Source organism: Myxocyprinus asiaticus, chromosome 23, assembly GCF_019703515.2.
Source record: "Myxocyprinus asiaticus isolate MX2 ecotype Aquarium Trade chromosome 23, UBuf_Myxa_2, whole genome shotgun sequence".
NCBI classification, from domain to species: Eukaryota; Metazoa; Chordata; class Actinopteri; order Cypriniformes; family Catostomidae; genus Myxocyprinus; species Myxocyprinus asiaticus.
In genome coordinates, this window is record NC_059366.1 from 42,446,774 (window position 1) to 42,474,122 (window position 27,349).

The 27,349-nt window shown below is 37.3% G+C and overlaps 1 protein-coding gene across 1 annotated transcript; it reads left to right on the top strand.

Annotated features, from left to right (window-relative positions):
- The first annotated feature begins 5,303 nt into the window (after positions 1–5,303).
- LOC127413543 (BSD domain-containing protein 1-like) lies at positions 5,304–27,349 on the top strand. Its single transcript, XM_051650779.1, has 11 exons — positions 5,304–5,376; positions 10,755–10,812; positions 10,997–11,113; positions 11,316–11,483; positions 15,422–15,476; positions 15,619–15,734; positions 15,879–15,947; positions 21,908–21,995; positions 22,140–22,565; positions 23,973–24,076; positions 26,294–27,349. The coding sequence occupies exons 1-11, from the start codon at positions 5,366–5,368 to the stop codon at positions 26,324–26,326; spliced, it is 1,245 nt and encodes a 414-aa protein (XP_051506739.1). The 5' UTR covers positions 5,304–5,365; the 3' UTR covers positions 26,327–27,349.

Consider the following 27,349-nt stretch of genomic DNA (forward strand, 5'->3'; position numbering starts at 1 on the left):
ACATGCCATTTTGGTTGGTTTAAACAAGAAATGTAAAGCTTATACTTTTGCTAAAACAATTGCTAAATTGCTATTTAATATACAAAAATGCTGTATTAAAGCATTTAGATTCCTATATATTTTAGTACTTATGTATTCTTGTAAATAATCTTTTTGGTGGTAAGATAAACTTTTGGTTATGCATACCAATGTAATTGATTGTTTCATGTGAACAGGACTTTGAGGAAAGTTATGTCAGATCGTTTTCTGATATCCTTGCATGTATTGTGGGAAAGTTACCTGGTTAACCGGCTTTAGATGATTATGATTTTGCACAGACATAATTTAGCCTCCTTAGTGTCATTTTAATAGATAATCTATGTCTTGTGGCTATACTTTTCAGTGCCAGAGATGCAAACTTTAAGGTGAGTAAGTGGTTGTCTCTTCATCGGACTGGGAGGGGGATGCCAGAGATTTCTGGGAGCGGGTCCATGGTTACAAGGAAAATCTAGGGGCACCCTTAGACCCAGCCATGCTTTCGTTACTATACTTGCCCCATAGACTTCCTTTATAAGTCCATTAATGTAAATCAAATTTTTGTTTATTTTACAAACTGAGCGATGAATTGAAATTAGTCAAATTAGTCACATCGTTGATGAAATTCCTTAAGTTTGTTTTTTTGGCTTTTCTAATGAGTTAGCTATTATTTTACTAAAGACTAGTGTATACTTTGTTTGTCTGCATGGCATTCTGTCTTGCACACTGTCTTGCACTGCACACTGCGAGTCTATATGGACTCATTCAACGCATGCACACTACGAATGCTTTGTGATACTGTTTTAGTCTACGGCAGGCGTAGGCATCAACGATGTGCAAAGACGAAAACTATCCACGTGTCTAAAAAAACTAGGCTACACACGGACGATGACATCAGCGTCACGAGCACTGTGCACGATACGTACAGGAACGTGGAAAAACAAAGTATACTTCGACCTTAATACTGATACATTGTTGACAGACACTTATCAGGAAATATTGATTGCGCGCTTATGGGCAGCATGCAAAATGCCCAAATCCTGTGTGTGTTAAACTTGAAATCTTCATTCCTTTTACACACACACACACACACACACACACACACACACACACACACACACACACACACACACACACACACACACACAGTTTTAGTCTGTATTTCTCAAGTGCCTAAATCGAGCGTGAAAAATACACATTTCTCCTCACAGGAATCCAAGCCTGACAAGAGAAAGATCAAAGGAGAGATGAAGAAATATCTTCCCTCTCCTCCTCTTTTCTCCTCCCTTTCTCTCTCACCCAAAGTGGAGCGAGACAATAGCACTCGCTCCGAGTATAAAGAAAGGGCGCAGGGGGCGGCCAGTAACACAGCCCCCTCTTTTTGTCCTTTTATCCACTCTATTTCAGTATGGTAACAGGCCCGGTCATCCTGCAGAGGGCCCTGACACTCCAACGGCAACACAAAGACGCTTAGCTCCTTATTTATGGGCCCATTGACAGTGCTAAAGAGCTCCTGTCAGGGGCCGCCACGCAGTCAGCTGGTGAACGTCCCAGCGGGGGGAAGCAGCTGCCATGCTGCCCAGTGAAGAAGCTCCCTCAGTGGGTCCCCGTGTCCCTCGGGCCCCCATGAGTCAGGGTCCCCCCTCCAGGTCCCAGGCACAGGTGGGTATGGGAAGCTGAACACATTGTGGGGATTACTGGGATCTGTGGCCCGGCCTGCTGCACAGGGATAATTAGACACATTGACTTGTGCAAAGCTGGTGTTTCCTGATTGGGGGCAGATGGTCCATAGAGAGAAATCACAGCAGGGTGTGTATCTGTATGTGTGTACATTGCTAGAGCAAGGTAGAGACACATAGGAAACATACAGTATGTACATATATACTGTAATAAAATACATAAACATGTCTACATATGCTGTATATGTATGTATATGTTTGTATATGCGTGTTTCTTCAACTTTATGCACTTTAAACACTGTGAACATCTAGAAAAGTAAATTCTGGTCTTATTTGTAAAATATGTCTGCTAACAATGACCAACAGTGTATGTAAATGCATCCCAGGATATTTATGTAATTTTTGTCATGAAAATTCCCATCACAGTGTAATTTCCACCACAAAATTTCACAATACAGTATTTGAGATATGCTGAAAATTATATTTTTAATATTACATTTTTTATTTTTTTGCTTAGGCTAATTTCATAGCTAACATTTGATGTATCCTAAATACACACAATTAGAATCAGAATCAGAATGAGCTTTATTGCCAAGTATGCTTACACACACAAGGAATTTTTCATGGTGACAGAAGCTTCCAGTGCAAAGAAGTAATATTTTCACACTTTTTGCATAATTTGGCAAAATTTCAGCTTCTTGGAAATGATGGCCAATCAAAATATGAAAGTGATATTTACCTTAAATTTTCCTTGCGTTCTGATTTGTCGAATATTTCATCTCAAGCATACTCAGTGACGTTTTTGTTGATTTGGGTAACAAGTACACTAACTTATTAGGGACAACATTGCTTGGTGTGGTGGAATTGACGCCACAACTGTGGGACAGACGTCATTTTTTAAATATATATAGAATTCATTTTCTTACAATAAATGTTAAAATTGTTTATATCACATTTTATAATGGAATTTCATAGTTTAATGTTGAAACATGGGGTCTGGGACAAGGCCAAAAAACAGTAAAGTCTGTTCATAAAAAGCATTCGAAAAGTACAAAAATAAATGATGAGGGTCTGACAAAAAATTTTTTATGTGACCTTCATATAACAAAAAGAAAAAAGTTGCAATATGTTTGTTTAAATAAATAATCAACCACTGGGACATGAAAGTGCCCAAAGTTGAAGCAAAAATGAAGTCACTACCTCTTACTTAATTGAATTGTAGTTTAATGTCTTTTATGTCTTTAATGTCTTTATGTCTTTCATTAAAATTTTATGACGTAAGTTACATTGAGCTGACATAACTGAGTTGGAATTGGACAAATTTATGTACTTATGTACTATGGTAGTTTTTACTCAGCTTCACCAGGTTAGTCAAACTCAATTTGCTCAGGTTTATTTAATACATTTATGTTGGTCCAACTTTATTTTATTAATCAATAATATTGTCAGGATCCTGTCACTTTGTCAGTCATGTTTATTGCTGTGACAGGACCCTGACACCCATGTTCTGTGTTTGTGTTTTCATGTTCAGAGCATGGTGTCTGGGTCCAGCCTTGTTCGGTTTCTATTCTGAATCGGGATCCGGACACTCGTGCTCCATGTCTCGTCTTTGTGACATTTTGATATTCCTTATTGAATGAGTAATAACATATTTGATCAAATCTTTCTGAGATTTAATCACACAGCACATAAGCGTTTGTTCACATGACATTTCATTCTCTCTGCTTGTGTTTTTGTTGCCCAGTGATGCCTCTGCAATCTGTTCTGAATGTGAGATAAAGGGAACGTCTAATCAATAAATGAAACGCCTTCTGTGGCCACAGATTTAGACTGACAAAGTTAATAAGAGAGCCAGAGGTCCCAATTAGTGGGATTGGGGAGCATTTGTGGGACATACTGTGTAACACATGCACATATTGCTCTATGTCTGGACACAGTGAGACTTCAATTAAGAGAGAGGCAGAGTGCTGACCCTGTGACATCCTTTTAAAACCTCACTTCCTGTCAACTGCTTAGTGACAAGCAAAATACAGCTGGGATAGGGGGTCTTCTGTTAGCCTGTTTATAATGTGAGGGGCCCGGGACCTCAGGTGTGTAGTTAAGCACTCCCATTAGGGCTCCATCCATATGGGCTGCTCTGAATTCTAATGAGGTGATAAACTCCTCTCGTCAATTCCATAATGAGCAAATACATTTCTTGATTATATGAAACAGCGTGACGTGACAAGCCCTCTCCCATGAGGCTTAACACCACTTCTGATGCCTCTAAACTCCTAACAAACTAAGATGTCGATATCCTAATGCCCCAGTATAGTGACTGGGACACTATACTGTAAAAAAGCACTGTGTTTCGGATGAGACGTTAAACTGAGGTCCTGACTCTCTGTGGTCCAAGGCCAAATTCCTCCCACTGGCCCTTATCTACAATGGCCCCCTAATAATCTCCATCCCTGAACTGCCTACACCACTCTACGCTCCTCTCCACCAATAGCTGGTGTGTGGCAGGCGTTCTGGCACACTATGGCTGCCGTCGCAACATCCAGATGGATGCTGCACACTGGTGGTGGTTGAGGAGATTCCCCCTATACTATGTAAAGCACTTTGAGTACTTAGAAAAGCACTATATAAATGTAAGGAATTAATATTGACTCCTGATTGTGACTGCCAAGGAAAAAAATTATTATTATTTTTTTTTTTGTAACTGGTGAAAGTTTAGATATATCTGTAACTGAAATATAGCTTGCATGGCGTATGTATTAGAATTTTCCTAATTTTAAGGAAATAAAAAAGGAAATAAAAAAATCCATCATTTATTTTAGAGAGGATGTTAAAAAGTCAGTGTAATTAAAATATATATATATATATATATATATATATATATATATATATATTTAAAATTAAATAATAATAATAATAATAATAATAATAATAATAATAATAATAATAATAATAATAATAATAATAAAAGAAAATGAATTAAACAGACACAATAAAAATGTTTGAAGCTGATATAATCTATCATTTAAAACTAGAGTGATGGTGATTTTTTATTTTTTTTTCTAAATCAGCAAAGGGAAGGAAGGCTTCCCCTGATATAATATTTATGTTTTATTTTTGTCATATGGAGTTTGGCTGTACAGCAGGACTGTCTCTTAAACATTTCTTACACTACATGAAATCAAAGTCAAATGTATATAGCATGTTTATATATTTTTAACAGAGTACTAAAAATGTGGGATATATCAAATACAAATTTCAGTGATGTATCTGGCATATTATTTTTCATATATTTTTTTTGTATTATTTCAGATTTTCTTGAAAAGTGCATTTATTAATACATTTATTTATTAAGAGAATTGCTCATGCATTTTGACTAAATAATTTTTACTGGGGTTGTTAGTTTTGTCGCCCCCTGCAGGCCGTCAGCGGAATGATGGATGTTTTTGCGTTTTATCACAATTATGATCCTTTTCGGTTGCCGTACTCAGCAGTGTAAGTTGAAAAATGTTTAAATGAACAATTTCACATTTATTTTTATGTTTAATGCAATAAATATGATATAATAACTCATACAATTATGAACAAATTATCTCTGACGTTTTAAATTAGTTTTTCAGGAATATTATTTTGAGACGCTGTTCTGGCCATACGGATGACGTCATGCGCTGAAGATGGCAGACGGGTGAGTTCACGGCTTAAAAACATACACTTTATCACTTGAATTCACTATATAAGCACTGTGTCCGCATTTTATAACACTAAGCTCACTCTTAAAGACGTATAGCTGCATTAAAGCCATGCTACTGATGTTTTTAAATTATGTGTGTTTGAGGGCCGATGTCGAAGAGGTAGTCAGACGGATTTGTTTACAAAAATGTCACCTAGTCACGTACATGACATGAACTAAACATATGTGAAACAAACAACGTTATTAATGATGAATTTCGTCTAAACCCATCGCATATGAACCTTAAACGGTCAGAGACCATGTGTATCACAGTTGAGTGATGATATAGTGTAGTCAGGCATTAAAGGGTCATGAAACAGCCCTCTTTCAGCTCAAGTCCATTTCACAACCGTTTTGAAAAATGCAACTCAACTGGGCGTGGACATTTGTGAGAACAAGGGCCCCTCCATCCCCTTGTGGGTGGGGCAGTCATCTCAGTTTCACTTATTAAATATCAGGATAAAGTATGACAAATTGTAAGATTTGTATAGCTATCAAAGTTAAAGTCAAACTAAATATGTTGAACGGCATCTGTTTTTCCCCTTTAAGGATCACAACACCGCCTGTGTCAGCACAGTTGAGTTCTCAAAACATTTTCAAAAGATACAGCCATCGGAGTGAGGGAAGAAAGAACACAACTGTCTGATCCAGTCACTCAGCATTATTTCATAATGCAGTTAACAGCATCACAGATTCTCACAATTGCTCATAACAGAATGCACAAATAAAGCATACACTGTTTTGTAAGCTCACAATACAGTACACAGAGTCACACTGGTCATTTTATATCTGTAATTTAATGCACAAGTAAATGCCAAGCAATATTAGGGGTGTAAATCGGACGTTTCATCACAATACGATCTTATATTGATTCTCTTGGCTTGCAATCTGATATTTGCAGATACTTCAAAGTCTGCTGTGATACGATTTCGATTTGATTCGATTCAGGGCCCTGCAATCGATATTCCGATATTATGTGCATATTTTACACAATCAGTAATAAAAAAAATGTATCCTCAAATGCTACCAAAATATAATTTGAACATTTTATTTAACTCTTTGAAAAGTGCAAATTTAGTATCCACATTGGGACATCCAAAAAAAAAATAAGGTACTTCCAGATGTTGAAAAAAATTATACAGATAATAATCTAAAAAATAAAGTCACACACAAGTGATCATCAATTGTTTGATTACAGCATATTTTTCAGTTGAATCCAAATCCGTGGTTTGATGAATAATCATGAGACAGCCCGTTTTCATAGGATAAGGCCACACAGTCTCATTAATATTTATGAGACACTGATGAAGCGACGATGCACTTTAGTACAGGGACACGTCACTTCGTGTGACGTTGACACGATGTTGATTTTAAACCCAGAAGATGAAAATAGCGCAAAAAATCCCTAAATTAACCATTTTCATAAATATAATGGATACTTTGTCTTCTATCATGTGTAACACATACACTGGCTGCCAAAACTTTGGAATAATGTACAGATTTAGCTGTTTCGGAAGGAAATTGGTACTTTAATTCACCAAAGTGGCATTCAACTGATCACAAAATATAGTCAGGACATTACTGATGTAAAAAACAGCACCATCACTATTTGAAAAAAAGTCATTTTTGATAAAATCTAGACAGGCCACATTTCCAGCAGCCATCACTCCAACACTTTATCCTGGAGTAATCATGCTAAATTGCTCATTTGGTACTAGAAAATCACTTGTCATTATATCAAACACAGCTGAAAGCTATTTGGTTCATTAAAGGTGCAGTATGTAAGATTCAGAAACCCTTGTGGCCATGACACCAGTGGCCATTAAGTGAACTGCAGCCAGCTGCCTGTTGCTTGTGATCACGCACACACTCCATAGGGATGCGAGCGAGCATCAGCCAAAACAATGACGTAACGTACAAAGAGACTGAACATGATTCACCGGCATCATGCTGACAGATGAGGTAGCATAATTACAATTACACATTTATGATTGTTTTACTACAAACTTTGAGACTGTATATTATATTTGACTCTCCAGTGCTGGAACAGGGCTAAAACAAAGTGAGGATATAGGTCCGACTATGCGAGACTGTAGTTTGAAGTGATCACTTTTCTTTGCATGATACATAGGCTATCGTATAAATGCAGTAAATGTCAGCGTTAGCTAGCTAGCCAGCTTTATCGGTAGCTGTTAGCTCAATTTGGTGGATGATGACAGTAGATGTTTATAAAATAGACTGTACATTATAAATATGTTGACACAATTCAGTATTGATGTGATTCCATCACAACTGTTATTTTGATATATCGATGTGCTATTGTTTTATAATTATAGATTGTATATATTTTCTGTATAACCAAGTTACGTTACACTAATGAATGGGGCTTTTTGCATTATCTTGAACATTGTTTAGCATTCATTTCATGTGTTATTGTAGTTTAGCTGAAATTACACAGATCAATCCTTATGGCACTATATTTCACATGCTTTGCAGTTATGTAAGCTTACCTGTCCAATAAGAAGAATGCCATTTCAGGGTCGGTTTTGATCCCCAAAACTGAATGAAGGTCCCTCCAGTAATCAAATGCCCTGCCGATGTTCAATCTAGTTTTCGCTCGACCATGATCACGTTCCCGCTTAGCCAGATGGGATTCAGTAGATAAATGTTTTTTTTTTTGGCTTACTCTGAGTTTGTGTAGGAGTCGGTGTTGTGCTGGGAGCCGGACATTTGCTGGATTCCATCTCTAAGATAATGTTACCTAGTGTTGTAGTTTGTTGTCGCTGAAGAATAGCGGAAGAGAAGTGATTACCGAGGTAAGGCTCTCGGGAGCACGCATAAACGTCACATCCTTTGGATTTTCCTGGCAAAACCGACCTGCTCCCTTCAAATGAATATCAGTCTACAGGCTTTAATAGGCAACCTAGGAAGTCCGGGAAGGGCTAATTTTTTAAGTTGCGTTACAAGCCGTTCACACATTGGCAAAAAAAAAAAGGCGAATATTACATGAAAATAGTTACATACTGCACCTTTAAATGAAGCTTAACATTGTATTTGTTTTTGAGTTGCCACAGTATGCAATAGACTGGCGTGTCTTAAGATCAATATTAGGTAAAAAATGGCAAAAAAGAAGTTTCTCTAGAAACTCATCAGTCAATCATTGTTTGGAGGAATGAAGGCTTGAAATTGCCAAAAAACTGAAGATTTCATACAAAGGTGTACACTACAGTCTTCAAAGACAAAGGACAACTGGCTCTAACAAGGACAGAAAGAGATGTGGAAGACCAGATGTACAACTAAACAAGAGGATAAGTACATCAGAGTCTCTAGTTTGAGAAATAGACGCCTCACATGTCCTCAGCTGACAGCTTCATTGAATTCTACCCGCTCAACACCAGTTTCAAGTACAACAGTAAAGAGAAGACTCAGGGGTGCAGGCCTTATGGGAAGAATTGCAAAGAAAAAGCCACTTTTGAAACAGAAATACAAAAAGAAAGGGTTAGAGTGGGCAAAGAAACACAGACATTGGACAACAGATAATTGGAAAAGAGTGTTATGGATCTTAACCCCATTGAGCTTTTGTGGGATCAGCTAGACTGTAAGGTGCGTGAGAAGTGCCCGACAAGACAGCCACATCTATGGCAAGTGCTACAGGAAGTGTGGGGTGAAATGTCACCTGAGTATCTGGACAAACTGACAGCTAGAATAACAAGGATCTGCAAAACTGTCATTGCTGCACGTGGAGGATTTTTTGATGAGAACTCTTTGAAGTAGTTTAAGTAATTTTTCATGTTATTAATGTCCTGACTATACATTGTGATCAGTTGAATGCCACTTTGGTGAATAAAAGTACCAATTTCTTTCCATAAGAGTAAAATCTGTACATTATTCCAAACTTTTGGCCACCAGTGTACATACCTGGTAGCATCTCAGAAAATGTAGTTTAGTGTTTCATGACCCTTTAAAATAAAGTCTAAAGTGCAGAAATCACAGAATGTACTAGACTGTCAGCTTTAAAATCACCATATCAGTGCTGAGATTAGATTAGTCACTCACATTGTGTCTAATGTTATTAATTATAAAAGCCATTCATACTTTGCAGTACATATTCATATCCTTATTGTATATGTCTTATTACATTGGATAAAATATTAAACTCACAATTTTTAAAGAGAAATCATGTCAGTTAGTGTGTCTAAAACAATATATAATAGTTAATATAGGGGTGGAGTTTAAATAATTTCACTATTTTGGTTTAGCAGATAATGCAATTTTTGTAATGTCCCTAATTTGTACAATGAAAATCTATTTAAGAAATATTCCAGGTCATGATTAGAAATGAAGGGGGGCTCAAAAATCTGATATAGCACTTTGTATTTTATTATAGTCCTTGTTATGCATATTATGGCATAACATGTTAGTTGATGTTGATTTAATTCTTAGGATAAGAAGTAATAAACTGTATTACTTAATAGAATTGACAAAATAAAAAAATTAAAAAATATTTACGTATTTGACATAAGTGCACGAGACAGTTGGTTTTAAGTGGTTAGAAAAAAACTCATAAGGAAGAAATGCCCCTGACAATAATATCTAGTCAGTGGTGGTTCTAGCTTGTATGGTGCCCTGGCCAAACCAACCCCTTCAGCACCCCGGTGTAAGAAATATCAGTGGGCGGTCCCGTGCTTGCCTCCCCTGGCAAGATGCTGCCCCGGACGGCTGCCCATGTCGCCCATGCCTAAATCTGCCACTGAATCAAGGGGGCAAATATTGCCCATTAATGTACAAGTTAATTTCTGATATTGTTCCAATATGAATTTTGGCGTTTTGGTAGGAAAACAAACTACCAAAATTATTACATTTTATGAATTCTTTAATGTCTTGTGTTGCAGTTGGTTTGTCTCACTCTAAAACATTCTGTCACGTTTGATAATATTACAGAAACCTGTCGGATAGTATCAACATTTCTAAAGATGGTTTAAAAATACAAAAAAATATCTTGAAGTTGACACCCTCATCTCATGTAAGCTTACTCTCAACCCTCACTAAGCAATGGCTAACTTTAGCTCTTTATTTCCAACCTTTTATTTATTTTTTAATGTTTTTTTGCATTGAAATGATTAGAAATCAGGTTACAAGTAATAAAGGTTAGGTGTCTGAGCTTGACCAGAGCATATTACTGCAAGTTTTATAATAATACTTCATTAGCCTAAATCACAACACAAGCATATGCATTTAAAAGTTACAGAGTTCAAAAGGTGCATACCAGGAATGACGCAAATATGTCATGTCCATGAGTATTAATTAGATGGATTATGTGTTTATGATCTCAGGGAAGGAGGATGGTGGGGAGGCTGGCTGACACAAAGCTTCCAGACCGTCAAAGACAAGGTGAGTCAAATCCAGACCAGTAATCCAGATCAGATACAGACTGATAATCTTGATCAGATGTGGATTGCTCATATGGATAATGCTGAAATGTCTTTAGGATCATAGTGCCAGTAATGTGTTTTGGAAAAACAATGATTGATCTAAGATATTAAGTTGATTTAAAAATGATCTGTTGTCTCAATAGTCAGCTGAGGCATATGAGTTCATCAAACGGGACCTGACAGAATTCTCCAGTGTGGTGCAACATGACACTGCATGCTCCATTGTCGCAACAGCTACCGCTGTTAAGAACAAACTGGCTGTAAGGAGACAATTTAACACCATACCAAAACCATGTTGATGTTTACCTTCTGTATATTTTGGTTTAGATTGTTGTCTTCAGTGCTAACACTAGACGTGGAATCACTCTAGTTTGATTTATTTAGATACTGAAAGAGAGTTGCTCATTAAACCTACGTGAAGCCGGTTACATGCTGTTTGTAAAGTTCAACTTGTCTTTGTAGGTTGAAAGCTCATCAGAGGCCACGGATAAGGTGAAGAAGGGCATTTCCAATATTCTGGGCGTGATCACAGATACTTTGGCCCCTCCCCCAGACAAGACCATCGACTGTGATGTCATCACGCTAGTAGCCACTCCCGCAGGCACAACAGAGGTGTATGACAGCAGCAAGGTCAGTCCCACTCTTCTGTACAGCTCTCATAAGGCCCTTTCCAACCTACAGTCCTGGTACTTTTCCTTTAATAAATTTCTAGATGAGAACTGTTACAAGGAACGGGACACCCGAGGAGACTTTTCCCCTGTTGCATTCGTATTCCCAAAAGTACCCCCGTAGTGACGTCATCTAGTGTTGACCATTTTTCTTTTGACATGGTTGGAATGCGCGATTCAGTAGCAACAACAACAACGAAATCAACAACATCAACGGAGGAGGCCAGGATTAGGAGTTACACTTTTGTTAGGGCTGTTTTACACGAGCTTTGGCTGCATCCAAAAACATAGGCAGCTGCCTGAACAGTTTAAAAAGCAGCTTATTTCATCCTGCCTCCTTATATAGCCCCGAAGGCAGCATTTTGCCGTTGTCAGACGCAGTCTGTGTCTTTAGGTTACAGTTTAAACTGGCCGTCTTTTAAATAGCCATTACAGAAACTAGTAATGTACATTACAAGTCAGGCTTATATAATGGAACTTACATTATATAAAAATGCACAGAATAATACATCAGAATATATATTCATAATGTTAATTTAGAGACATTTAGAAATTTACCATGCAATTTTGCCCAACAAGGTGTAATTTAAGTATATAGGCCTAATTAAAATATATTATACACTTGCAAATAAACTCGGCAAAAAAACTGCTTTCAACTGCTTTTATTTTCAGCAAACTTAATGTGTAAATATTTGTATGAACATAAAAAGATTCAAGACATAAACTGAACAAGTTTCACAGACATGTGACTAACAGAAATGGAATAATGTGTCCCTGAACAAATGGGGGGTCAAAATCAAAAGTAACAGTCAGTATCTTGTATGGCCACCAGCTGCATTAAGTACTGCAGTGCATCTCCTCCTCATGGACTGCACCAGATTTGCCAGTTCTTGCTGTGAGATGTTACCCCACTCTTCCACCAAGGCACATGCAAGTTCCCGGACATTTCTGGGGGGAATGGACTGGACTCACCCTCTGATCCAACAGGTCCCAAATGTGCTCAGTGAGATTGAGATCTGGCCTCTTCGCTGGCCATGGCAGAACACTGACATTCCTGCACAGAACGAGCAGTATGGCTGGTGGCATTGTCATGCTGGAGGGTCATGTCAGGATGGTCCTGCAGGAAGGGTACCACATGAGGGAGGAGGATGTCTTCCCTGTAATGCACAGTGTTGTGATTGCCTGCAATGACAACAAGCTCAGTCTGATGATGCTGTGACACACCGCCCCAGACCATGATAGACCCTCTACCTCCAAATCGATCCCGCTCCAGAGTACAGGCCTCGGTGTAACGCTCATTCCTTCGATGATAAACGGGAGTCCGACCATCACCCCTAGTGAGACAAAACCACGACTCGTCAGTGAAGAGCACTTTTTGCCAGTCCTGTTTGGTCCAGGGAAGGTGGGTTTGTGCCCATAGGCGACATTGTTGCCGGTGATGTCTGGTAAGGACCTGCCTTACAACAGGCATACAAACCCTCAGTCCAGCCTCTCTCAGCCTATTGCGGACAGTCTGAGCACTGATGGAGGGATTGTGCATTCCTGGTGTAACTCGGGCGGTTGTTGTTGCCATCCTGTACCTGTCCCGCAGGTGATATTCGGATGTACCTATCCTGTGCAGGTGTTGTTACACGTGGTCTGCCACTGCGAGGATGATCAGCTGTCCTTCCTGTCTCCCTGTAGCGCTGTCTTAGGCGTCTCACAGTACGGACATTGCAATTTATTGCCCTGGCAACATCTGCAGTCCTCATGCCTCCATGCAGCAGCATGCCAAAGGCACGTTCACGCCGATGAGCAGGGACCCTGAGCATCTTTCTTTTGGTGTTTTTCAGAGTCCGTAGAAAGGTCTCTTTAGTGTCCTAAGTGTTTATAACTGTGACCTTAATTGCCTACTGTCTGTAAGCTGTTAGTGTCTTAACGACCATTCCACAGGTGCATGTGCATTAATTGTTTATGGTTCAGTGAACAAGCATGGAAAACATTGTTTAAACCCTTTACAATAAAGATCTGTAAAGTTATTTGGATTTTTACAAAATTATCTTTAAAATACTGTGTCCTGAAAAAGGGATGAGTTTATATGAAAATATGTAATAAGCGTTTTACAAGCTTGACTCGTGGAAATAAGACGACAGTGCTTTTGTCCCTTTACTTAAAACATATCAAATATATATCAACAATTGTACTGTATACATAATATTTAAACATAAGCAGACAAAATGTAATGTTGATCATGTTAAAAAGCATTATTTTCTAAGGCAGTGTTTCCGTGTGCCGTGGGAAATGATCAGATTCCACAAAATAAATCAGGGCTCCGGACTGAGACTAATTTTTCCAACCATTTTTCCTAACAGTGCGATTAAACTTTGCAAGAGGTCGTATTGGTGCGACTATAAAGTTGGCTGACTGTGCTCTGTCGTTTTTTTGTTCCGTATGAGAAATATCAAACGGCAAACGTTCCAAACACAAAAGGAAACAGCTTTACCCGGATCAGTCAGCGCTGCTCAATGGACAGATCAGCGCAGAGACGTGCATTTACACGTGGACCGGTCTCGAGCGCTCAGCCGTGCAGATCATCATAAACAGAGCTGGGAGAAGCATGGGCTGGGTCACGAATTCGGCATTGATTATTTGTTTCAAATAATCAATGATGTCGATGATTAAACTAGTTTAAAATTGTATTAAACGGCCCCAACAGTACATCATTGAAAAGGATAAAGGAGAAATCTGCACAATGAACAGACAGAATTTGTAAGGTTTCAGTCCACACATCACAGATATTTAAAAAAATATTTACCAAGAACTTATATCAATATAGTAGTGAGAGAATACAATTTAATTTCAGAATGTGTTTTTCTTACGAAAAATGCCATAATTTGTTTTATGGTTACTGCTAATCATAGTTTTACTTATACTTTTGGTTACTATGATCTTATTGTAAATGCCACAGTTAAAACTATGCATACAATGGAACTTGCCGTCTGTGTAAAATGTTTTCTAATTCCCTCTGATTGTATAAAAAGGCTTTGTTTGTCTTCAGATGACTGTATTTTAATCATCAAGATCCTGATAAAAAGAAAGAAACCGTGAAAGAAAACTAAATTTCTTTCAGTTGGACCGGTGCGACCAACTCGAGTGCTGGTGCGACCATGTTAGTCTGGAGCCATGTAAATAAATAGATAAATAAAAAAATTATTTGCTGTGGCATTGCAAGAATTAATTTGCAAGAACAAATCTAAAAATAAGAAAAGATGCAAATTTGTTGCTTTATTCATTACCCAATTAGCACTCTTGCCACCTGTGATCTCATTAAACACCGTACCTACGTGACTTGCGTTTTTTCAATAGCCGAATTTCAAACATTACAAGTAAACACGCAACTAAAGTGGACAGAAAACATGGAAGTTCTTGAAAAGGAAAACTATCAACGATGGTTATGTGGGATAGTGGGATAGAGGTGTGCCATGGGATTTGTTTAATTGTAAAAAGTGTGAAAAAAGGTTGGGAAACACTGTTCTAAGGTATAACTATTAATATTTAAGTATTGTAACGTATTGTTATTGTGGTTACAATTATTTATGTGAAGTTATTACATATTATAAGGTGCATTATGCGACATTACAAATGCGTTATAATGTATTTATAATGCCTTTACAATGCATTATAAATATGAGCTTCATAGAAAGTGTTACCCTTTTATGAAATATGACCTATGAAGATTCTTGACAAGTTTCATAAGATTTACCTATATACTGTATGCAGAGCTTTTACCTGCTGAATGCATTCAAGCTTTAATGCCTTTATGGACTGCAGTATATAGGTGTTGATGGAGGATAGCATAGATAGAGGATAGAGTGTTGTTACTGCATTTTATTGAGTGACACGTACTGGATTTTCTTTCAGGCTCGATTATACAGTCTTCAGGCAGACCCTGCTACATACTGCAATGAACCTGATGGTACGTAAATGCCTCATCTTTTCTCTCTCTCTCTCTCTCTCTCTCTCTTTCTCTCTCTCTCTGAAAATGTGGCACTGTCTTTAATATTCAATGTGTGTTTATGCGCGATTAAGGTTTAATTCATGCACTTTACTGTTTCCAGGCCCTCCACATCAGTTTGACGCCTGGCTGTCCAGTTTCAGTTTGGAAGAGAGGAAAGCAGAAATCTCTGAGCTGTTGGTCAATATTCCCGCCATCAGAGCTCTCTACACTAAAATGGTATGATGATTCATCCCACTATAATAATGGGAAAGGGTTCAAAGACCTGAAGATAGCTGCTCATTATAGTTCACTATATCAAAAGCTCTGTTTCAAAACCTAGGGAGCTAATAGATGAGTTTCTTTTGATTGTGTTCATGGCAGGTGCCAGCAGCAGTGGCTCACTCTGAGTTCTGGCAGCGCTACTTCTATAAAGTGTTCCAGTTGGAGCAGGTATGTACAGCTGAGATCTGTCTTATACTGACCCTTGAGCTGAAATCTATTGAATTCTATTCAGGTTTATGAGCTTATCTGGACTCAGACAAGCCAATAAACAACATAATGATATCAGTATGAGTCACATGACACTAACCGGCACAACAGTTTCTCTCTTTGAGTTTTCGTGTTTGCTTGAGCTTGTTTGAAGGGGTGGTATCAAAGATGTGTTTTATAGTCAGTTAAAGATTAACATGGTATCATCCTCTTCTGGTCAGAATATGAATCTACAATATTCAATCCATAGCTGTAGGGGTGAAAAAATGCATCTTTCTTTGCATCAATCTGACAGTGAAAATGCGATGCATCAATTACAGTATTTAATAATAGATTAAAAGTGCTATTATAATACTTTATGTATGTCTCATTCATTTCTTATCCAAAATACAATTCTAGTTTGTAAAAACGTAACAAATCCCAGTCTAATCCGAAAGCATTTAACTGCCCCTCTAGTGACGTTTAGATTTTTGAGTGATGATGCAAATAAATTGTTGAACAGATTTTTTAATTGATTAATTGAGTTTGAACTGATTCACATAAATTAATCAAACTTACCAACTCTAACACCATTTTTGCTACTCAACTTTAAATCAGAAACACAATTAAAACATGTCTTAATGCTATGAGACTCGCTATGATACTGTCTTTAAGAAATTGTGATATTCACATTGTTCCTTTAATTCTTTGCAAATATATCATGAATATTTGCCCAGCCTTTGTTACACTTTTGCTTTAGTTAGATTTAGTCTATATATACATTGTGTGTGTATATATATATATATATATATATATATATATATATATATATATATATATATATATACTGTATATATACACCGATCAACCACAACATTAAAACCACCTGCCTAATATTGTGTAGGTCCCCCCAATCTGAGATGCTATTCTTCTCACCACAATTGTACAGAGCGGTTATCCGAGTTACCATAGACTTTGTCAGTTCAAACCAGTCTGGCCATCCTCTGTTGACCTCTCTCATTAACAAGGCATTTCCGTCCACAGAACTGCCACTCACTGGATGTTTTTTGTTTTTGGCACCATTCTGAGTAAATTCTAGAGACTGTTGTGCGTGAAAATCCCAGGAGATCAGCAGTTACAGAAATACTCAAACTAGCCTGGTACCAACAATCATGCCACGGTCCAAATCATTGAGATACATTTTTTTCCCCATTCAGATGGTTGATGTGAACATTATCTGAAGCTCCTAACCCGTATCTGCCTGATTTTATGCACTGCACTGCTGCCACATGATTAGCAGATTAGATAATCGCATGGATGACTTTTGGTGCTAGATGGGCTGGTTTGAGTGTTTCTGTAACTGCTGATCTCCTTGGAAAACAAAAAAAAAAAACATCCAGTGAGGGGCAGTTCTGCAGATGGAAACACCTTGTTGATGAGAGCGGTCAACAGAGAATGGCCAGACTGGTTCGAACTGACAAAGTCAACGGTAACTCAGATAACCACTCTGTACAGTTTTGTTGAGAAGAATATCATCTCAGAATATCATTCTGAGATGCGGGTTGGCACTGTTTTGGTGGCTTGTGGGGGACCTACACAACATTAGTTGTGCATATATATATATGTACAGTATATATATATATATATATATATATATATATATATATATATATATATATATATATATATATAACTGCCAACTAAATTTATTAGTCAAACCAAATAATATAATCAAATCATTGCCTAAAGTATTTACACCCTTGTTATTTGGCAGAACTAATACTTACAGATTCAATTTCAGCCACGGTTTTCAAACTGGGAGAGCATGTCAGAGGAGGCGCTGAGATTGATGATAATTTCTTCAAGTAAAAAAAAGATACATAAATACAATAAAATGTATTGTGAAGTTAAATGAAAGTTTACAGTCCGGCTTAATAGACCATAGCTCTATGGCGGACTGCAATTGATCCAGAATGCGGCAGCGAGAGTGGTCTTCAACGAGCCCAAGAGAGCGCACGTCATGCCTCTCTTCATCAAATTGCACTGGCTGCCAATGGTTGCTCACGTTAAATTCAAGGCATTTATGCTTGCTTACAGAACAACCACTAGCTCCGCAGCACACTATCTAAACTCACTACTTCAGACTTATGTGCCCTCCAGAAGCCTGTGTTCTGTGGGTGAACGGCACCTTGTGGTGCCATCTCATAAAAGCACAAAATCACTGTCCCGGACCATTACATTGAATGGTGGAATGACCTGCCCAATTTCACCCGAGCGACTGTGTCTTTAGCCTCTTTCAAAAAACAGCTAAAGACACATATTTTTTATGAACACCTAACCCATTCATACTAACACTCTCTCTTCATGTTCTTCGGGAAAAAAAAAAAAAAAAACTTTCCTTGCTAGTGTACTGCTCTAAGTTATGTGAGACTTGTATTACAGCACTTATTATATTGTTCTCCTCATTTGTATGGTTGAAGTCAGAAGTTTACATACACCTTAGCCAGATACAATTCCTGACATTTAATCATAGAAAACATTCCCTGTCTTAGGTCAGTTAGGATCACTACTTTATTTTAAGAATGTGAAATGTCAGAATAATAGTAGAGATAATTATTTTATTTCAGCTTTTATTTCTTTCATCACATTCCCAATGGGTCAGAAGTTTACATACACTGTGTTAGTGTTTGGTAGCATTGCCTTTAAATTGTTTAAGTTCAGATGTTTTGGGTAGCCTTCCACAAGCTTCTCTCAATAAGTTGCATACAGAACTGGTGTAACTGAGTCAGGTTTGTAGGCCTCCTTGCTCGCACATGCTTTTTCAGTTCTGCCCGCAAATTTTCTATGAGATTGAGGTCAGGGCTTTGTGATGGCCACTCCAATACCTTGAATTTGTTGTCCTTAAGCCATTTTGCCACAACTTTGGAGGTATGCTTGGGGTCAATGTCCATTTGGAAGACCCATTTGCGACTGAGCTTTAAATTTATGGATGATGTCTTGAGATGTTGCTTCAATATATCCACATAATTTTCCTTCCACATGATGCCATCTATTTTGTGAATTGCACCAGTCCCTCCTGCAGCAAAGCACCCCCACAAGATGATGCTGCCACCCCCATGCTTCACGGTTGGGATGGTGTTCTTCGGCTTGCAAGCCTCACCCTTTTTCCTCCAAACATAACAATGGCCATTATGGCCAATCAGTTTTATTTTTGTTTCATCAGATCAGAGGAAATTTCTCCAAAAAGTAAGATCTTTGTCCCATGTGCACTTGCAAACTTTAGTCTGGCTTTTTTATGGCGGTTTTGGAGCATTGGATTCTTCCTTGCTGAGCAGCCTTTCAGGCTATGTCGAAATAGGACTCGTTTTACTGTGGATATAGATACTTGTCTACCAGTTCCCTCCAGCATCTTCACAAGGTCCTTTGTTGTTGTTCTGGGATTGATTTGCACTTTTTGCACTATGTTCATCTCTAGGAGACAGAATGCGTCTGCTTCCTGAGCAGTATGATGGTTGTGTGGCAAGTACTATCGTTTGTACAGATGAATGTGGTACCTTCAGGCGTTTGTAAATTGTTCCCAAGGATGAACCAGACTTGTGGAGGTCAACAATATTTTTTCTGAGGTCTTGGCTGATTTCTTTTGATTTGATCAGAAGCTAATTGCCTAAAGGCTTGACATCATTTTCTGGAATTTTCCAAGTTGCTTAAAGGCACAGTTAACTTAATGTAAACTTCTGACCCACTGGAACTGTGATATAGTCAATTAAAAGTGAAACAATCTGTCTGTAAACAATTGTTGGAAAAATTACTTGTGTCATGCACAAAGTAGATGTCCTAAACGACTTGCCAAAACTATAGTTTTCTAATATGAAATCTGTGGTTAAAAAATGAGTTTTAATGACTTCAACCTCAGTGTATGTAAACTTCTGACTTCAAATGTAAGTCATTTTGGAAAAAAGCATCTGCTAAATGAATAAATGTAAATGTTAATGTCGAGAGCACAACCAGTAGCGCCTCCAAGAGGTGGCCAGGGGTGCCGTGGCCCCCCTGAAAAAAACACTGGCCATCCTACTGGCCCCTCCGTCCACCATGTTCATTATAATAGTTTATATTAAACTCAGAATAATATTCTATGTATATAATATTCTATATATATTCAGAACAATGTCTATATATTATCAGACATTAAATATTTAACATAAAAATCAACAGCAAGGAGCAGCATTTGATTATTTAGAATTTCCTTCTTAAACTCCACCCCCACATTTCTTAAGTATGCACGTTGTAGCACCACTTGAATCATAAGCAGTGCTTGTAAGAGGAGCGCTGTGATCTTGACAACAACAAAACAAGCTCTTGGACAAAACAACCAAGTAAGCATATATACAACAATTTTCACCAAATGCTTTCCCTTGTAAAAGAGAGATTTTTCCCAAGTGAACCAAAAGTCACCGTACGCACTGTAAACACTCACTGTAACTCGTCGGATGTGAGATGAATTTGTCTTCCATAAACATAACAGAGCTTGGTACATTTCTGGTTTTCCACGAAAGTTTTCTTTACGGAAATAGAACGTTTGTTTTAGGTTGTACACAATGGTTCCCCAACATTCCCTTAACCTCTTAATTTCTAGATCCTTTTTGCAACCATGCTGCAACCTCAATACACAGACAAGCCATCGATAAATTCATTATTTATTATAATGAATTATAATTATTACAAAATCATTCAAATCAGCCACAACACATTTTGGATTACTGAAAACTGTGTCTTGTTTTTCAGTTTCCTAAAAACTTCCGCAGCACCATTTTTAAAATCAGAAATGTATTGACAGACATAAAAAAAATCTAATAAACATTCAATAAACCATTTAATTAACCTTAACCAGGCTAACGTTAATACATTTCTTATCTTACAGTTTAGTGGAGACATAACTGTTTCTTTTCAGTTGTAGTCAAGAAACAGAAAACCTCTCGGTTAAACTTACAAATCATATTCTTTTCAATTTTATGAGTCAAATCTGTATCTAATAGTAACATTTAGCCTTTTATTAACCTCACATTTAGAAGTAATTATTTATTGCGGAAAGCGATAGAAAGATTGTCAGTCAGTGAGTCTGTCCTCGAATGACCATTAATTTTAAATTGCGCAAGAGCGCAAATTTCTATGGCTGAATGAAGCACATGCAGATCAAATGCACGTTCATATACAGTATAGCTATTAGACAGCGACTAAGGTAATTAGATATTAAGATCATATATTAAGGTAGGAAGATAGTGTATTCTTGAATGTTTTTGTCATCTGTTCATTATAATGCGTTAAAATGCCATTTACTGTTATCAATTTTCTGCATTTAATTAAATGCTAGCCTACTTCAAAAATTTCATTCATTATTGTCTGTCAACCTCTCTGAAACATTTTTGAAAAATAGCCTAATCAAATATGATAATTAAAAATAATTAAAAATGTGAACGAAAAAATAAAACTTACCATTAGAAAATAACCATTAGAAAACTTTCTGTATGTTAATTTAAGGTTGTCAAAAACCTCCCTGCAACATTCTTGGAAGGTTAGTTTATGGTTACACAAATAAAACAAAAAAATAACCATTAGAGAATGTTCTGCATAAGTGCTTTTAAGGTAGCCACAGGAAAAAACCTGCCTGCAATGTCCTGGGAACATTTTAAAAACATAACCAAAGAGAACGTTCCTAGAATGTTAGGAATTAACCAAACAGGAATCGTATGCTAACGTTAGGGGAATGTTCTGTGTTTTCTGGGCCCTTGTCACAGACTATTCACCTTTGGTTGCGGTCTTGTACATTTTCTCAGAGGAGGGGCTTACTGTTCAAGGCTTTGAAAACCCCTGGATTAAAGCATTAGCTTTCTTTGTTCCATGCTGATTATGAGGTTTTATTCGTTGAAGTGTGTTTGTGTTTGTAGGAGGAGGCAAGGAGGGTGGCATTGAAGCAGAGAGCAGAGCAAACGTCACATTCTGAGAGTCTGGGCTGGGAGGAAGAGGATGAAGAAGGTCTGATGAAAATATACACAATTTAGAGCATGTGCACTGAAAGTTTTTAGAAAGTGTATGCTGCCTACCTTTTGGAATACCTTTTGCATCAGGAGTGCAGCTCTAGAGGTTTTTGAACTATCACTATCTCTTTTCTGTCTCCAGGTGAGTTTCTCGGGATCAGGTCTACATCTCACTTAGATTTCACCCCACCTTTTGAGGAGGCACGAGTCCCTGCGGTCACGATAGAGACCACCCCTGAAAGCTCCTCCCCACCTCAGGTGGTTGTCTCCCCCAGCAACGTAGCATCTGACTTCACTCCCTCCGTGAGCAGTGACAGCGTCAGCTTCCCCACCCAGATCGAGAATCAAGCGGACCCTGTCACCATCAGAGTGACCCAGACGCCACCTGCTGTAGAAGAGGTGGTCTCATTTAAACACTCAGAGGCCAGTGTACAGGACATGGCGGTCCCAGAGGAGAGACCAGCACAGCATGAAGAGACCCCTAGAGAGGACGTAGCTCAAGACCTCAGAGTGTTCGAGCTCAACTCAGACAGCGGCAAATTAACACCCTCCAATAATGGCAAGAAAGGTGATTATCCGAGGTAGACCTCTAGAGGTGAAGTAAAAACAATAATTGACACCTCGTGGGGATTTGCTGAATGTAAACCTTTCATCATTGACAATATTCACCCATGTTTTTATCCTCACTTCAATGCATATTTTGTTATTTTGATTAGATGATGAAGTGTTAAAATTAAAACAAGGGCATGCAAAGAAAAATGCGACTATACAGAAATGTGCCCTGTCAGCACATACATTGTATCTCCAACCTCATATCTTGTGAATAATAATTAACCTTATTACTCATTAAACCTCATCTGATGAAAAATACATTTACAAAGCTCTTCATCTGGTGAATATATATATATATATATATAGGCTTAAAAAACTAAAAAGCTTAATTTGGTCAATACTTGCATATAAAGAATCATAACAGAGACAAGTCATTGTCATTTCAAAATAAAAGTCCACAGTGTATTTTAGGCATGTTTGTAGTTAAAAGTCTCGTATTATGCACCAAATTTTCATTTTTTTTTTTTTCTGGTAAGTATTGGACTTTTGGTTGCACAGTAAACTGCATCTGGGATTTTATTAGTTTTGGGCTCTTGCAGCCTTTATGGCTGTGCCCGTCATAATAAGGAATGACAGATTTTTTTTAACATACTATAAATCTATTTTTAAAAATATCGACTGATTAATCGGTTATCGGTCTTTTCCACCACTTTAGTTATCAGTATCGGCAAAATCCACTATCTGTTGACCTCTAGTTATTATATTGGTCCAAACTATACAAATACAAAAACAATACTATTTTTGGTGGGGGGGTATTTTCGTGTTTTTTAAAGGAATAGTTCACCCAAAAATAAAAATTTTGTCCAAATTTATCTCCATGTCTTTCCAAACCTGTATTACTTTCTTATGTGAAACACAAGAGTAAAGATTTTAAAGAATATCCCAGTCCATGCAATTCATGCATCATATTCCATGTCTTCTGAAGGCATATGATAGGTTTTGATGAGAAATATGCCAAAATGTAAATCTTTTTTCAGTGAAATTTGTGACGTCCTGTCTCACAGTTCACAGTAGAGAACTTGCGTTGTTAAAAGTCGATGGTTATTTTTAAATTATTGATTTATAATGTATTTTAGTACTGTGTTCTCTCCATATTGGGGGATAGAATGCAGACATTTAAGAACAGTTAAAGGAACCGAACGCCATCAATTATTTGGTTCCGGTATTCTTTTGGAACCGGAAGTATATGCTTTTATTTGTTTGTTTTGCTATTTTATTTTGACAGGTAGAGGTTTGTTTCTATTTGATGCTTTGTTACTTTTTATGTACCATAGTTTGTTTTCAACATCTAAACAAGCAGTTTTGGTGTATATATTTGATATGAGTGGATTATTGGTAAAATCCAGTGTGTGTGTATGCACAGGTTCGAGTACAGATGTAAGTGAAGACTGGGAGAAGGATTTTGATCTGGACATGACAGAGGAAGAAGTTCAGCTGGCATTGTCAAAAATAGACGCAACAGAAGAGGTTTGTTCTGCTTCACCAAACAGTTAACATTAAGCTAGAAATGGCAGAGATGTGTTTAGGAATAAAAGTATTTATTTTGCTCCCTCTTTATTACCTCATATTGACATGCTGGGCCAAGATTATGTACACCATATGGTGTAAATCTTGGAGTCTTTCTATATATTTCTATATATGCTTTTTTCAATAAATAATCTTTTTGGATCAGGGAGGAAGTTTTGAGCTCTGATGTTACAATATGAGTTACAATATGAAGTCTTTTATCTCAAAATATCAAGGAAAACTTGTCATCTGATGAATGAACCCTTTAAGGAAATTGATTCAAAAGTCTTTAATTGCATATACTGCATATAATGTGTGTGTGTGTGTGTGTGTGTGTGTATATATATATATATATATATATATATATATATATATATATATATATATATATATATATATATATATATACACACATTTGCAATCAAAATTATTCAACCCCCCTGACCAGCAATACATTCTGGTGATGTTAATTAAAACGCATCAACTGAAACCTCAGTAATCAGTTCAAGTAAGTTTTTAATACACATTTGAGTGATTTTGAGAACAAGAGTTCAGTTTACCCAAATTTTAAAATAAAAAATAACAAATTCTCTCCACAAATGTCATGTCAAAAATATTCAACCCCCAAAGTCAATCATTTGTGGAGCATCCTTTATCCTTAATAACAGCAAATAAATGTTTCAGGTGAGTGTTCTCAGGTTTCGGACACCTCTCTATTAGAATTTTTACACATTTCTCATGAGCAAAATCTTCCAACTCATTGACATTCTTTGGTTTCTGTGCTGCCACTGCTTCCTTGAAATCCCAACAAAGGTTTGCAATGGGATTTTAATGATGGACTGAAAGGGCCATTTAAGGACATTCCACGACCTATCCCTGAACCAGATTTTGGACAACTTGGATGTATCCTTTGTGTTATTGTCTTGCTGGAAATTCCAGTGATCACCGAGCTTCTAGTTACACACTGAAGGCATCACATTTTTCATCACAAAATGGCCTGATACCTGAAAGAATCCAAAGTGTCAATCACATAGTCAGGATAGCCGTTTCCTGCAGCCGCAAAACACCCCATAACAGGACTGACCCACCTCCATGCTTGACTGTGGGGATGGTGTCGTTCTTGTCATCACCTTGTCATCTTACTCCAGACGTACTGCTGACTCATGGGTCTAAAACTCATTTTCAGTTTAGTGTCATTCGTCTATAAAACCTTCTTCCAGGACTCCACAGGTCTTTCCTAATTACTTCATGAATATTCAAGTCAACATTTCCCTTGGTGAAGTTTTGCTTTCTTCCACACCCCAAGAAGGTTGCTGTTGTACCATATTTAAAAAATGTATGAATGTTGCTGCCAACTTTGTCTATTGGAAATTGAAGTGCCTTGGAAATGTACTTTTAGCCATGACCTTTCCTGTGTAATGAAATAATCTCCTCTATTAGCTTTTGAGACAGCTTATTTTTAATTGCATTTTTTGCATAGAAATACATGTTTGCTTACAACGCTAAACTTACATTATAAAACTTAAATAAGTGCCATTGCAGATTGATGACTTAATTTTGTTTTAAAACAATTACTTGTGTAGCCTTACATATTTAAGAAACAGCTTAATGCAATAGGGGTTGAATAATTATGACATGGCTGTATTTTCACAAAATCCTGCTATTTAGAAATATTAGGTTATATATTCACACTATGACTTTGAATGTGTCACTCAACTGATATAGATGTAAAGTTTAAAAATTCTGGGTCATCAGAAAAGCTTACCTTTTGTAAATCCTTACTGTCTTGGGGGGTTGAATAATTTCGATTGCAACTGTGTGTATATGTATATATATATATACACACACACAGTATACTATATACATATGTACATACACTGCCAAGTATTTCCCAGCACAGTAAGTTTATGTTTATTATGACTCTCAGCAATGACATCAATCTCTTTACAGTAGAGCTGGGATATATATTCAATATATGACTTTGCTAGCAATATCAAATTAAGTACCTGTGAATATTTTGAAGATTTTAATGCACTTTTTATTTGGCCATTAAGTTTCCTAAAGAGCATGTCAGCTAGTTTTGCAATCCCTCCTTGCCTCGCAACTTGCGAGTATGAAAGTGTTAAGATATTTTACTGTGTAATGAATGCAGTTTCCATTATTTTATGTTTCCATCAGTTGGTGGATGAAGACTGGGAGAACTGGGAATGAAAATCTGGTGGAGAGAGTTCTGGTCTGATATTAATGTGAGACGTTGCTGCATCCAAAATGAACCATGCTTAATGTATTTAACTCCTAGTCGACGGCCACGCCTGCTCATTCAACCGGTTCATTGAAGGGGGCCCCACCTCCTCCAAATAAAATTCACATCCAAGTTAAACATCAGTGGTGGTTAGAAGGTGATCTGTTCTAGATCTGGCTGTCCTAAAAATAGCTTGTGGTGAAACTCTAAGACTGTTCTGAGAAAGCGAGTATCGGTTAATGAGGAGAGGTCATCTTGCAATACCATTTGTACCTGCCATATGTAAATTTATGTTTTTCTTCTTGGGAAATTTCGGTGGAAGAATGTAAATTAACTGCCGGGACTCCTGATTAGTTGTAATCTATCCAGATGTTCATTATTTTTAGGATTTGGAAATAATCCTTTACGTGAAAATGTATGTAAATTATGTTTCTTTTTTTCCCCTGACATATAGGTATTTGGCTTCTTTTTTAAGTTTGGTTCTTTTTAAATAATAACAACTTTAATCTTATGCAAGTTATTCTAGCATTGAGAAAGAAAATGGAGTGACGCTTCATTCGTTCTGCTAATGCTTCATGGCCTTGATCAGTGTTGTGTGGAATGAAAAAAAAAAAAAACTGTCAGGTAAAAGTAAAAAAAGTTACTATTTCACAAAAACAGCCTGTTGTTTCCTGTGCTACCCATTAAATATTCCCCTCATTGTCTTATTATCATAGTCTGACATGTAATATAGATGTGTAATTATGATATTGGTGCTTAGAATTTCATCCAGATGATCGTGGGATCAAAACTTGGTTTGTCTAACAGGACTTTGGTTTAGGTAAATAAAATTAAAGGGTTAGTTCACCCAGAAATGAAATTTCTCTCATCATTTACTCACCGTCATGCCATCCCAGATGTGTATAACTATCTTTCTTCAGCAGAAGATTCTTAGAAGAATACCTCAGGTCCATACAATGCAAGTGAATGGTGACCAGAACTTTGAAGCTCCA

Bases quoted from the DNA above. Each gene is read 5' to 3' on its own strand.
- LOC127413543 (XM_051650779.1), top strand. The intron at 11,484-15,421 runs GTCAGTCCCACT...ATTTTCTTTCAG, and splicing joins AGGTGTATGACAGCAGCAAG to GCTCGATTATACAGTCTTCA. The intron at 15,948-21,907 runs GTATGTACAGCT...TTGTGTTTGTAG, and splicing joins AAGTGTTCCAGTTGGAGCAG to GAGGAGGCAAGGAGGGTGGC.